Source organism: Centrocercus urophasianus, unplaced genomic scaffold (assembly GCF_019232065.1).
Source record: "Centrocercus urophasianus isolate 14NV4802_14NV808 unplaced genomic scaffold, USGS_Curo_1.0 seq_15, whole genome shotgun sequence".
In the NCBI taxonomy this organism is placed as follows: domain Eukaryota; kingdom Metazoa; phylum Chordata; class Aves; order Galliformes; family Phasianidae; genus Centrocercus; species Centrocercus urophasianus.
In genome coordinates this window covers 45706519-45721276 of record NW_024884697.1, presented here as the reverse complement: position 1 = coordinate 45721276, position 14758 = coordinate 45706519, and the positions used below count along the sequence as shown (strand labels likewise).

At 38.3% G+C, this 14758-nt stretch overlaps 1 protein-coding gene across 10 annotated transcripts in view; it reads right to left on the bottom strand.

The window, feature by feature from the left end:
* Positions 1-204: 204 nt before the first annotated feature.
* Positions 205-14758, bottom strand: part of CNOT4 (CCR4-NOT transcription complex subunit 4) — a 68621-nt gene continuing 54067 nt past the window's right edge. For 7 of the 10 annotated variants that reach the window (XM_042815536.1, XM_042815533.1, XM_042815537.1 and 4 more), the window contains 2 exons: positions 2356-2568; positions 205-1604 (listed from right to left, as the gene is read on the bottom strand). In XM_042815536.1, coding sequence (XP_042671470.1) covers positions 1303-1604; positions 2356-2568 — 515 coding nt within the window. In that variant the 3' untranslated portion in view covers positions 205-1302. The remainder of the gene's footprint in view (positions 1605-2355; positions 2569-14758) is intronic. The other 3 variants (XM_042815541.1, XM_042815542.1, XM_042815543.1) reach the window with 1 other exon arrangement.

Here is a 14758-nt window from a genome sequence, read left to right as displayed (position 1 = left end):
GACAACAGAACCCCTTTAACAATTCTATGCTTTTTCCATCCTTTGGTACAAAAGCCATTACACAGTGCAATAACGCAATGAAAAAGTCACTCCAATTCAGATGAACAGGAGGAAGAGATCATGCAAGAACATACAATTTTACCAGGTGCAACACTTCAAAATCCAAGTTTTTTTTTCTTTTTTAAAAGAAAAGCCAACACAAAGTCATCATCAAGTTCTCTGTTTTATTTAAGATTTTAGTTTTAATTCTGAAGAAAGAGGTACATTTCCTTGGTTTTAGTTTTAGCGTCAGGTTATAACCATGTTTATCTGTTTCTTTTTCCTGTCTTTTCAATACTGCACAAACGTCCAGAAACTACAGGGTTAAGTAAAAGCTGCAGGCAGAGGAGGTCAGAGGTTGCTCCTGATGGTGATCATGTGGCCCCAATGCAGTGCTATCCCAGAGTGCCCCAATCAGGTGAATCTTTTTTCAAAAAAAAAAAAAAAAAAAGAAAGAGAGACCGACAGAGGAGACAGAAAGACTGAAGTAAATATCACTCGTGTTTCAGCTGCTTATAATTATATTATGTATATGCTAGGTATTAAATCTGTGAATACTTTTAAAACATTAAAGTTTACTTTAAATCTAAAGCCAAAATTAAAAAAAAAAACATCTTATTCTCCTGTCTCTAAACCACTCTTCAGCAACATGCCATTTACTCAGCGCTATAAGTGTTTTGGCTTTCAACACACTTCATGTCAAACCTCTCACTGAGTGACACAAAGTCCTCTTTTCTGAAAAGAAAAAAAAAACCAGCAATTTCCCTGTGTAGTGCCACACTGAATGCAAAATAAATGGTAGGCCACTGCTTGCCCCACATGCTCAGTAACTTCATTTAAATTAAATAACTTTTTCATATTTCTGCACTTGGTTCTGCATTGCATTTTTCCCCTATTGTAGACTGACGCTTTTCCACTAGGCAGGAATACTCATGTGCAAAAAACATAAGACAGTAATATTCTCCTTAAGCATTGAGACTGCATTTTGATTTCTCTCTCTCTCTTTTTTTTTTTTTCTCCTTAGAATGTTTAGAAATTATTTCTAACGGTGCATTTCAAACACCGGCTCAGCAGAAACTTAATGAATCCGGCCATGACCCTGTGATGGCATTGCATTTGGGGGGGGGAGGTTTGATCAGGAACTGGATTCTTCAGAAAGAAAGATATGACAGGGAACAGTAGGTGGGTGTGGGGAGGAGTCGGGGTGGGACACTTCCTGCATTTCTAACGTTGTTTTTTTTTGTTTTTTTTTTTCCTCCTTTCCTAATGACGATCCAGCGCTGAGCTCTGTAGTAGATCTGTGGGGGTTTTACTGGGGGGTCTGAAGGCTGTCTGAAAGCCTGGGGGTGGGGAATGGAAACTGGTTGGGTTTGAAGGAGGAGAGTAGGGATTCCAACTGGCTCTGTGCAGAGGGATCTGTGTGCCGAAGGGATTACTGTGGTGCGTCTGTGACGGCGCTGCACTGGGGCCGTCCACCTCTGTGAGGGCCTGAAGAGATTTTAGCCAATGTGGAGGATTGTCATCTTGAAGGGTGTCTAAACTGTTTCCTGTGGAGGCTGGGATACCTACAAAGAGAAGAAAAAAAAACAGGATACAGGCCAGTCAGAGCAGAAGCAAAAAGCCAAGCATGAAGGAGGTCAATTTAACCTAACACAAAGCAACAGTGAGAAAACATGATTAGTTTGTACAAAGAATGCATTTTACATTATTATATATAAATTACCCTGCCCACAAAAGATTTAACATTAAATCCAGATAGGAGAAAGTTCTCCTTCAGAGCTCTTTTTCTATCAAGCATTCTGTGCAGCGACTGCATCCCTGTTTCCATGACCTTACCACGCTGATCCCCTACCAGTACCCTGCATGCTTCGGTTCCTACTCTGCCTACCTGAATCACGTTTCAGCCTCACTAGTAGGGAAACACAACCAGACAGCCTTATAAAAGAGAGCTTTATAAACAAGTGGAGTACGTCCCTTTTTAAACAGGAAAGTCCAGTTAATGCCTTCAGTGCCTCAGGACCAGCGACGCACATACCGGACATGCCATCCAGCGGAAGGGACACCTAGGTTGACCCTACAGATAAGCACTGATCATCCTGACTGCCTGCAAAGGTCCCAGGCATGCACTGCAGAAGGTCAGGTGACACTTTATACCTAGAGTTTCCACACAAATTCCTGGACCCTTGAGGTTTTGTGGATGGAAGCTGGAAGAGACCACCGCATACTGACTTTTTTTTTTTCCAGACGTAAATCAGTTTGTGCCAAACACCCATTGGATGGTTTGCCAGCGGAGCTGAAGGAGTGAGAAACGATTACCTGTGATGATTGCGGGGTCCATCCAGCTGCCAGAGCTGTCCCAATTCAGGCTGTCGGTGGTGGCAGTGTTGGACGTTGGTACACTGTGGTTGGCGTTGGAGGGGGAGGAAGCATTGGGCAGTCCACCAAAGCTGATGTTAATGTTCGGTAGAAGTGCCCTTAGCCCGTCCTGCCATTCCTTCATATTTAAACTCTCTACAGAACTGCTGTTGTCTAGGAGATTTACCAACAAAAAAAAAAAAAAAAAAAAAAAAATGAAAAATAAAAAAAAATAAAAAGCTGAAGTTAGAAACAGATGTCCTTCTTCGGTGGGGTATGGGATTTTGTTTTTACTTTTTAAAATCAAGCATTTAATACTTTCCCTGTCCAAAAACTAGGGTCAATGTTTATATGGTTGATCAATTATCCAGAGGATTGGCAGGTTTTAAACCAAGTGTAAAGGAGTGGGAGAAAGATTTAACTCCTCCCCCAACTCCCCGTTTTGTTTTTTTTTTTTTTTTTTTTTCAGTTCATGGACTCAATTCCTAAGGGCACAGAGGCTCTCCCTCCACTACTAATCAGGTAAAACATACCAGATCCTTTACGAGAAGACCTCTGGCACAAGTCAGCTAACCCAATTCATCTGCTTTATCAATGGGCAGCAGATCTGAAAGGGTTGTCTTCTCTGAAGTATATTAAAATGAAGAAAGGCTAGGTAGGGCTTTGCTACAGAAACCGAACATAATTAAAGCTCTCGAGGAACCAGGGAGGCAGGGGAACATCACAGGTCTTTTCTGTTTTGTATAGGCTGATCATTCACAGCTCTACAGGTGTTCTTCTGAAGAAAATGGTAACTAAGATCTCATGAAGTTGGAAGGAACACGATTTCCTCTTGCAGTTGAAGAACAGTAGAAAAAATTCTTTAAAAGACCTGTTAGAGTAAGTTCTGGCACAGCAGCATCCTCAAACTTTGGTTAGATGCAAACCAGCTGGGTACCACGACTGTCAGATCTGAACTATTTGGCTAAGTTACTCAGGGCACGTATTGAAAAGGGACAACTTGGTTGTTAACAACAAACGATCCCCAAAAACAATTTGCAAACCATGCTACCTAAAACAGAGCATCAGATTCTTCAAACCATCTCCTTCTTTTGGTATGCAAAAGCAAAACAAGCAAGAGCATCTTAGTATTTACAATCAATACAGAAAGCCATATTTAATATTATCTTAGAGTCAAATATATTTAAAAGGAGAATGGTGGGTAGCATGCTTATACTATGCTCTGATGAAAACTCTGAAAACAACTTTTTTTTTTTTTTTTTTTAAAAGCCATTTCTGCCTGTCCTAATTGCAGAAAAGATCTTGATGTTAGCCAGGATATCACTGTGAGATACATAGATGACAGTGCTACTTCATCGATAGAGATTTAAGTCTTCATGGAAAATCAGAGGATGTTGCTAACTTGCAACTCCATACTTGGACCCTGAAAAAAGCAGACTCCCTTGCAACCAAACCTGCCCAGGCAATTTTTGTTAGGGGCAATTCTCAGGAAGAACTGGTGCCTTTTGTTAGGTCTTTGTAGCAACAAAAAAGCAAGTTCTTGAAATCTTGCGCTTTCATAATGAACTTTCCCTTCTGAGACTGGATTTGTATTTTCTCTTTAAAATAAACCTAATGTAAGATGTTCTTTCACTCCAGACGTGTAATAACTTCAGTCACAAATAACGATAAATCATGCTTCAGCCTATATCATCAGCTGAACTCAAAACCAAATTTCTACGCTGATCTGCTGTATCCACTTGGTCAGTGATGACTGCTGGAACGACACCTGCATTTGCTTCTACCCCTTCACATGTCTCATACAGATGCTTGTGTTGGAGCAGCTATCTGTGTGCATGTCCCTGCATTGCAAGTCAGCAGCTGACATCAAGAATGTCTGTGGCCAAACCGCTGCTGCCTGTGGAGCCTGGAAAGGGGTTAAGCACAAACGCAAGGAAGGTACTACAAAGATCATCCCTTTTGCCTGGACAAGTTTGTGGGGTAGAATTTGATGGTTGAGTGATGTTACCCCCATTCACTGGCTGAGGCTAAGAAATCACTCTTCTCCAGAGGGCAGTGCATGAACTACCCCGATGGGGAAGAAAGAACTCAAGTGTAAGCAAAGAAAAAATCCTGTCAAAGTAAACTCCAAATCTTGTCTAATACACGCACCACGTTTCATCTAGAGATTCAAATGTTAAGTGCTACAGGAGGAAAAAAAACCAAACTATAACTGCAGTTCTGTTTTGAGCAAGTAACTCAGACCAGTTTTTAGTAAGCTTAGCACACAGACGTGAGACAAGCAACCCAGAGTCCCAGCTTATGTGTCGCTATCTCCATAGATGTGTGGCAGGAAAGTGGTCTACAAGTCATAGGGGGTGAGAAGAACAGGCTTTTCACTGACTTGTCCTAGCTGCTATTCATCTGCTGTTGAGTCACAGTGCGTACTGCTAGCTTCCATTTCTACTTCCATTTCTCCTACTGTGGAAATATGATCTACTTCCTGTTCTCCTTAGAGCTCCCACTTTTTTCCCTGCAATATGATGGCACACAGACAGTTTTAAGGAACTTATTTTTTCACTGAGATCTGTAAGATTTATTTATTTTAAATCTAGTTACAGAATCTTTTTTCCTGGGTTAAAAAAAATTGTTTTAAGTGCTAGCCAGAAATATCTTTGATTTTTGCCCAGTCCTTCCAAGCATTCATTAAAAAGCTTGAGAAGTTCCAAAATTCATCTCTCAGGGCAATATTAACTCTTTCACAATCCCAGAAATCACTTTGTGATGGATTTCATATGGCACAGCATCAGTTTCCATTCAGTTTCCACTTCAGTTTTTCACCACTGCTTCCAAAAGCTTGTGCAAAGCAATGCAGTTCAGTTTAATTACTTCAAATGTGGGGCAAAATGCACACACAGGATTCTTACTAAGACGAAGTGTAAGCTAATATAATTACCAAATGCTTGTGAGTTGGGGATCCGCAAGCTCCCCATGGACTTAATCACAGATACTACTAACTCCCAGCATGCCTGCAAAGCTCATGAGTGAGCAAATAAACCACAAACCTGCAATGTATGTATGGCACATGCACACACTATGCTAATTAACATCACTGAGAAAGTTCAGTGAAAACAAGGCCATCAAGATAACACCATTTATAAGAAATGGGATAGGAAAACAAATACCACGTGGCAATAGGCCATCTTGGGCTAGAAAACATGGATTATTGTCACGTTATACTCCATATACTGAAGACATTGTACAGGGTTCATAAGAGTCCAGAAGGATAACAAGCATTTGCAATAAAATATTTTCAATGGAACCTCTTCAAGGAATGGAAGACTGACACTTTCTGATGAAGGGCCATCTGTGAGGCAGGCACTGCATACCACTGCTATTTACCCAAACAGAATATAAGATAGAGTAATAGAAAAACTTTCAGTACAAAATGGATTAAAAGGATTCAATATCATAAAATGATATTATTTGCTAGCAACAATGAAGTTTTATTTATCAAAATCTTGTGCTCCTGGGTACAAAAAGAGGCAGATTTCAGATGTCCCTTTCTCAGATAGCTGAGATTGTGGAGGCTGAAAGGCAAACTATGACAAAAGAGATTCTGCCTTCTGACAGCAGAGAAAAAGCAAGCACCACATTACTGAGGCACCTGTAACAGGTTTCCAGCTTCAATAACAAACACAGAGTTGAAAACAACAAACCAAAGCTTCACAGCCTTCTCCCAGCCCCCAAGGAGAAATGCAGCCATTACTCTTGTAATATGGGATGCGGTAAGGGACTATGTGCATTAGGGGGTCAGAGCAGGAGGGATCAATAGAGTGTAGATGGTAAGGCTCTATCCCCCTTCCTGTACCACCCTCTGAATCCTCAGTTACTGGGATCAGGTGAAACACTCAGCTGGAAAGCATCCTGATGCAAACCAGTACCATGAGCAATCCCCGAGCACCATACACAGCAAAACAATTAAATCAGCATGTCTCTGATGGAGTCTGTCAGGTTGTAAGTGTAAGTGAAAAATAAGTCGACCACACAGGTAGAAGTTACACCCACCAATTTACAAAAACGAGCTCCCTCAACACATTATTTTTTATCAAGTTTATGGCTATCATAAAGCTAGTACTGTATTTATAAACAAAAGGTTAACTTCCAGTTACTACAGATCCACTACAAATAGCATTTACCTTACCCAACTTCACTTCCTGATACAAAACACATTCAATTTTTGACTGGCTAACGACTTCAGTTGGACACCATAACCTATGAACATGAGAATCAATGCACTATCCCTTCTATTTCTGAAGGAGTAGAAATACTGTCTCCTTCAAGAGCCTCATCCTACTTTAAAGCAGGATGACCAAGGATAGTGGGAAAACATAGAAGAAAACAAATCCAAATCCAGTTAAAAGCAATGAAAAGATCTTATACATCAAGATGAAACAGAATGCATTAGAGATACCTCCCAGCCTAGTTTCTAGCACAAGAAAATAGCCTGAATAAGTTTCACTGAAAGCACCACTATTTGTATGAAAAATATTCATAGAATATGAAAAAGACTCAAATACTGTTTTCTGACTGTATCAAACTTCAGTCTCCTCTTGGTGTGCATTTCATAACCCCATCTGGTCAAGTGAAAACTTGAGTTTCCAGAGATGAACAGATTAAACAGTTATGAAACAGCCTGGTTGGTGACATAACTTAACACATTCTGATAGACAACACTATAACGCAGACCCAGAGGTGTTTCAAATCTGGCTATACCACACTGGTGATATTGGTTCCCTAACATTTATGCCCAGGGTAATGGGACACCAAGTCTTAGTGCATTTGGTGGGAGATGAGCTCACTATGATCAACTCTGTATCAACATTCAAACAGTACCTTCTTAACTAAGAAGGAAGAGCACAAGATCCTCACATTAAGTAAGAGCACTACAAGCACAGTTCTTTGCAAAAATTATATTCCAAGTTAATGCAAGAGTCTGATTGTACTAACTGCATGAAACTTAAAATATCTTTATGCCAGGGGTCCTATATATTCTTGTTGACTTTTCAGCAGGACTACTCTGTAAATGTAGGCTGCAATTATTTTTTAACAGATTGGTACCCATCAGTATGCCACGTGTGTGGCCACGGCACTCAACAGTGCTGCTGACCAGCCCCAAACAAACGAAAGAAATTCAGAGGAAAAACCACTGTGTGAGAAAAGAAATGAACATACTGTAATGTCACGTAACTAACTGCACAAGCTAGCAACAAGTGCAGAGAGCATCAGGGTATACTCAGTAACTGAATGCTTGTTGCAATGATCTGACTCAAAGAAGGTCCTTACCAAATCTTCAAGGATACCATAAAATGAAAGTTTTTAAGCCTTGGCAAAACAATCAGAATGACAAAGTTGGGTCCAAAACAGAAATAACAATAGTAATTAAAAAAAGAGACAGGAAAGAGAACCTTAAAGAGTTTACCAAGAATTTTTCAACTTGATCAGAGACAAGTATGACCACCAAAAAGAGCCCCACACCTTTGCAGTGAGATCTCTATCAGTCCCATTTTAATAGATACCACAGTTAACTCATGCATTCTGTGAAACACTCTGTTAAAGAAGCCATTGTCACTTCAGAACAGATTCTTTTCATTTTAGAATGACCTTCCATTAATAGTATTTCTCTTTGGCAAAAAGTTGTCCAGTAATTCACTTTGTAGCAAGAAAAGGACATTCTGATGCATCCTAAAATGAAGTGATTCCCATTATGTGAGATACACAAGTTTTTGGTTCAAAAGTCTTTGAATCAAAGCCTCTACACTTAACCATCTAAGCAGTGATAATAAAAACTGTACTTGTGACACTAATAGAAATAAGTTTGTCTGCTCACAGAGTTTTTAAATATCACTTAAACTGCTAAAGTCTGAAGGACTCGGTTCTCAGACTCCTGAAACCTGTGATTTCTAGGAATCCCAGAAAGTTTAAAGCACATGAGGTTAAACACACAGATACACAGGTCTGAAAACATCACTCTCAGAAGGTGGCTGAATCTGCCCACATTCAGACTGCAGCACTGCTCGTCAGGAACACAAGTAGCCACTTTGAATAAAGGATAATAGAAAGTAAAGCTTCACAGATATTCTCTACACACAGGAAGCAACTTGGCAATCTAAAAAAGTTAGACCTTTCTAAATATCATTCCCCAGGGCCGTTTTCAAATCAAGATCATATGCTCATGATCTCCAGCAGCAAGGGGAGCAAAGAAACACAGACGCAAAATTGGGTTTGGTAACAGAGATACTACTCTGAACTTTAAAGTAATGCAAGTAAAGCAGCTTTTATCTTGCCTCTACATTGATTTCTATGGTTAGATCAATTCCACATCTACCCAAATTAAGAGAGGTCACATGAATCAAAAAGCACTATTTTTTCACTTCTTAAATAAAGTGCAATTTAACATGCCTGTAAAGTGAATTATAAAGTACAAGATGAATACACAGAATTCTAAAGAATGCACTTTAAAGGGGAAAATAAATATTTTTTTCTCCTAAATCTTGCTTTTTTTTCTGAAGGTCTGATAGCATAACCTGTGACTGAGTAACTACTGAGAGATATTCAACAAGACCCATATTCACTTTAATGTACAGCATCAGAAGTTGTATTAGATTTGAGAAAAGCCATTTTATATTAGTATTCTGTCCTTGTGACCGACTTATACATACCATGGCTTAAGAGATCAAACCTAATACATAATTACAGCAACCAGCCACCTAATTTTAAGCTATAAAGAAATTTCACATCAAAGATTCTAGCTGTCTTTGAAACATTTGCCTGAGCTTAGGTCAGATGTTTCCAAAGCATGCTGGTGCACTGCAGCCTTTTTATCACAGACTTTAATTATTTATTGGTGTAATATAGCATTACAGTGTACAACCTCCATCTACATGTAAAAATGACAACACATTTTGTAGTACTTTCACCTTTGTCAGTGAATGTCCTTTCATGAGCTAATTCCTCATCCAGAAACGGATCCTCTAAGAATACACAGTTCTTCCAGCAATAATACTAAATCTTAATATAAACCCAAACTGAGCTACAAAGACTGTTAAGACACTGCAATTAAAAAGATAATTGGAATCCTACATGTAGGACATTTTGATAAATCACAGAAAGACACGCAATTCCCATTCAGTTGAGAAAAATAAGTAATTTTAACATAAGAATATCTTTTACTATTAGTTCCTGCATCAGACTTCAATCTTACCAGGTTACACCTTACTTCTCAGTTGAAAAATGCTTTCATTTCAAATGAAAATCCTTTAAGGGTACTATTATTTTTAAATTTTTCCTTAATGTGTAACAGTTACTTCTGAGGTTTATTTGTAAATACACAATTCTGTGGGGAGATAAAGCTTCAAGAAACTTAAAAAGTAAACCTTTCATGACAATAAATTAGTTTTGATTACTAACTTCGAATAGAGATTACATATTTAAATAAAGTTTATTTAGAAATAAATTTATATAGAAAGCTTATTAACTGTCTGTGCTTTTTGTTAAGGTCGATCAAACTATAATTTGTGTATTTGGCTTAATCCACAACGGCGTGAAGCTTGAAGTCTTTTCACAAGATGTGGCTTTGTTTGACATTATTCGTTTCACAGAGCTTTTATAACATTTGGTGAATCATCCTTAAAGAGTTTGGCAGAGAGAAGGTCTTGCTTTTATAACCAATAAATTCAGTCTACCATCCATAAAACACAGACAAGGTCCCCGTGCCACTGAAGTTCCTTTGGTGAGACTGCTACAGACATGGAACAGTCAGGAAAGGCTGACTGGAAATCCCTTCCCTCTGTTTCCCCTGGATTCTGCTGGAGAGTTGCTCCAGAGCTGCCAGAGTGCAAATTAGGTGAGCCACTAAGGCAAATTTTAGCCAGTGAAGCATTTATTTCAAATCTAGCTATGTTAATGTGATTAGTCATTCCTCTGACATGGAGCAGCCAAGAGGATTTTTATTACACTTTTTCTTTACATTGTGACTCTTTCAAAGCAAAATTATGCAATTAAAAGCAGGCATTGTGCCACTCAAAAAATGGCTTTCACTGCCATCAAAGACTTTTATAATTTCTCAGAGAATAAACAAAGCTCCCAGGGACAAAAACATAATATTTATACACTAAGCTTTCTTTGGGATAGTATCTCCTGTACAATTGTAAGAAATAAATCCACAGCCTTTTTAGAACAGTTGCAAAGATCAGCACCAAAAAGGCAATGGGGCAAGGAGGGGGTGAGATGAGATTTTAAGACAGATGGAGAAATAGCAAGACTTGAAGGACAGGTGCTGGGGATGAATTTCTCTCAGATCAAGACACGACTGTGTTATGTTAGACAGAATTACTAGTGAATACAAAGCATGTGGAAGTGAGGAACAAGATAATAGAAGTACAATAAGGAATATCCATAACAGGTTTCAAACAATGTGACTTAAATCTTGACGCTGATTTAATGTTTTAAAAATTAGTCTGAAATCCCACTTCCACATACTTTATTTTAAATTTAGCAGCATTAAAAATAGCACCTCCAGAGGAAGGGAAGTGAGCAAGCCAAGAGTTTGTTTCCAAATGGAATTAACTTGTTACATATGGTGCTGAACACTACCTCTTAACCAGTGAAATACATGAGTTCTGACAGAAATAAAAGGAGAAGAATGACAGCTAGAGCTTATAAATAAATGCTGAATTCCAAGGGGGGGAAGGGGAAAACAACACACTGGCACACAGCACAGCCAGAAGATGATGGAGGGAGAGGAGGGCAAAGGCCTTGCAATCTTCCTGACACAAATTGGTTTGAAGCACAAGAACTGCAGAGTATTCAATCATAAAGATTACACCAAGAACTGTATCATCTCTGCTGAGGAGAGCAGAGCACACATGACCTCTGTAGTAGTCCAAACAGCTTTTCTTTTTTTTTAAAAAAAGTAAATTTAAAAGCAGTGTTCAGTCCTTTAATTTCAAATAAAGTGCAATCTTGATATTGGTGTAACATCCATTTCGAAGAGTAGCTTCCCCGTACTCTGCAAAGATTCCGGCCTTCAGAGGTGCCAAATCTGGCACTTAAACTATTAGCTGCATCACTTCCAGTATTTATACCTCATCAGCTAATACTTTAGCTACAGGCAGCCATGGATCTAATCAGGAGCACAGAAAAGAATGTTCAGCCGCAGTGCTTTCCACGCTGCTGCCGACAGAATGCCAAATGTCAGCAAAGACCAGCAAGGGAGCAAGCAGTCTTCTTTAAAGGCTTAGAGCAAATTTAATGGACTAATACTTCCTACTGTTAAGTGTAAGACCATCTGTACTTAAAACTGGCATTAAACCTTTCACGCATTGCCAGGTCAAGAGGAAAAGTGTAGCAAAATGCTCTTCCAATCCACTACAATCTAATAAAGGGACATGAGGCATTACCATTTAAACTGCATTAGCTGTTGTTAGGAGGATGGGATTTAGTAAGTTTTGTACACAGCATTTTGAGATCGAGTTTTACAACTTATGGCATTGAACAGCAACATGACACAGGTCAGACCCTCTTTTGGAATGGAAAAGAAAGGAAAAGTAGCAAAAGCAAAACAAAAAACAAACAAAAAAACCCACCAAATCCTGAAGAACTTCATAACAAATGTTAAGCCAAAAACCACATGAAAAGGTCAGCACATATGCTGTCATTTCAGTTTCTTTGGATTTCTGCTTCTGCATAAAACAAGTCATGATTTCGGTATTAAGTATCACCCTAGACAAAATCCAAACAACAAAGAAATTTGTGTCCTAAATGGAAATATGGTTGCATTTTGGGAAAACACCAAGTCAAAGACTCAGTACAAAAAAAGGACAGTGCTGGTTCTGATACCTCACCCTTCTCCATAATCCGAAGTCTAAAACAAGTCATTATTAATATATTAGGATGTTTCCTTCTTTCATTAACCTTGCCCCAAAGGTGGCATTAGACAAGAAAGGATTTGGCGTTTAAGATGAGCTTGATAGCTGAAGACATGGAATCAGGAGAAGATGCAAACAAATAAAACTGTTGAAGTGTGGAAAAGCTCAGGACTTAAGTCTAAATGTAGGCAAGACTCAAAAGTATGCATGATAATCAGTGTCTTGTATGCAATGCCATTACTGCAATGACTGCTGGATGGCACCCAAATTTAGCAATAGTTCTGTCCACCTATTTATTGACTCAGTCTTTAAATATACATAATTCCATCAGTTAAACTTTGCATATTAAAGAGATAAGCTGCAATAACAAAAAGCCCTTGATAGAACAATATTTGGATTTACCTATTATTTCCACCTACAAAGACTTACGACATTCAAGACCCATTTTGAAATTCCAGGAACAACTCACAAAGTCTGCTGCTATCTCCAATAAGTTTCAGATTAAAAAAATTGATTGATTTTACAGCTGATATTTTCAAAGACAACATAAAAAAAAATCCTTCCTTCTAAACAGGCTTTAATTCTTTATGTTCTCTATCTCTCTGTATTCATAACTGACAGATCCATCACAGATTCCTAATATCTGTGCGAAGAATATACACACAATGTGGTACAGAATGAGTCTTGGAAAAGTTGCAATTCAGCCACTGAATTGAGAAGTTCTTGCAATTATGTTTTCATTTGGAATTAAATTCAGGATAATTATGAAATTAATGTATGAAATTACAGCCAGTGTGTCAGAACGCCAATTACTCACGTCTTACATAAAACTGACAGGAAAGGTGGATTAATTTCCAGCTTTTCATTCCACTTTTATCTGTAATTTTATTCTTACACTTCTTCTATATAATAAAAACCATGCCTATCAACCACCCAGTAAGCTACATATTATTTATTTTTCCAGTACTAATATGTACATATATTATCATGTGTCTCAAAAGATACTGTTAATGTGGGATCTACTCTGTGACTGATTCTGTGACCATACCTAGAATTTTAGAATATAACACCAGGCAGGCTAGCAAAGATGACAGTGTATTAGCTATTGAAGTACAAGGCTTCCTGATAGCCTAAAGTAGTACTTAAAGTATAACATCCACACACACTGCTGTCAGTTTATCTTTCCTTTGGTTTTATGTGAAGAATAAACAACAGCTACACAATCTAAGTTTGGACTGTTTTACAAGCAAGCTGTCTGGAAAGTCATCACTAAACTTTTCTCCTAAAGCATATTTATAGTTTTAATTGTACTGTAAACTTTCTAACCCATCCCATTCCAGAGAACAGCAACAAGCCTGATCTGTTTGCATCAGCTATTTTGCAAAATCATATTTTCTTTGGGGAGGGAGAGATTCAGTTTGACTGAAAAGTTCCTTTAAAGACTGGGGACAGACATTTCTTGATGAGCATGGCAAATTTCAAGTATAGTCAATTTTATTTTGAAGTCAACCGTGTCATGGTGTCATTTCACCAGAAACAGTAGAATAAGATTAATAAATACCAATTCTGAGAAATAAGCTACCAAATCCCACACAAGTTATTTTTAAATGAGAACTTAGAAATACTAGGTAGGACCTGTGTCTTCCCATTTACATCTACTGTGCTTCACAGAACAGAACAACTTGGATATGTGGAGGTATAAACACAGCACAGCTCTGATTTGAGATGAGACAAGACTGCTTTAGAGTATTACATATAACATGCCAAACGTGAATGCTTGGCACTCACATGAATACTAATGTCTACATAAGGTAGAAGCAGCAGGAGTTCAGAAGACAGTGTCTTCACACAAGCTCCAAAAGCACAAATAGACGTAAATGAAGTCAACTGAATTTGAGATTTAAAATCTAGCTAACTTCAAATTGAGGTTTTAAGATGACTTTAAAAACTTCTTGTTTTCACAGAAAAGGAAAACAAGGGCTGGTTAACCACAGCAGGCAAACTAATCAGATGATGCCTGGAAAAGAATGTTCTCCATTATTTGAATGGCAGGCCAAATATAATTTGCTTTAGAAAAATTAAAAACTATAAAAATTGATCAGAAATCTTAGGAAACATGCAACTTTGACAGAAGTTGGGGATCTCTGCTAGAAAACAACTTGAAGTTTTGCTTACACTCAGTTTCTTTTGCTGTTACAGCTGCAACAGCCAAGTTGATGACATTTTCTAACACACCCTAATACATACTAGGAAAAAACCTAACATGAGGAGCTTTGGGTGTGTTACAATTAATCTCTCCATTCCACTGAATGGGTATAACAATACATGTGGCCTTCTTAGGTCAGCTAGAGCCTGTAACAAACCACTGATATAAAGTCCTGTTTTGGTGGTTTCTTTATTGATATACAATTTCCCTCCCCGTAAGCCCAGCAAGTAGGTGAATCTATAAATCAAAC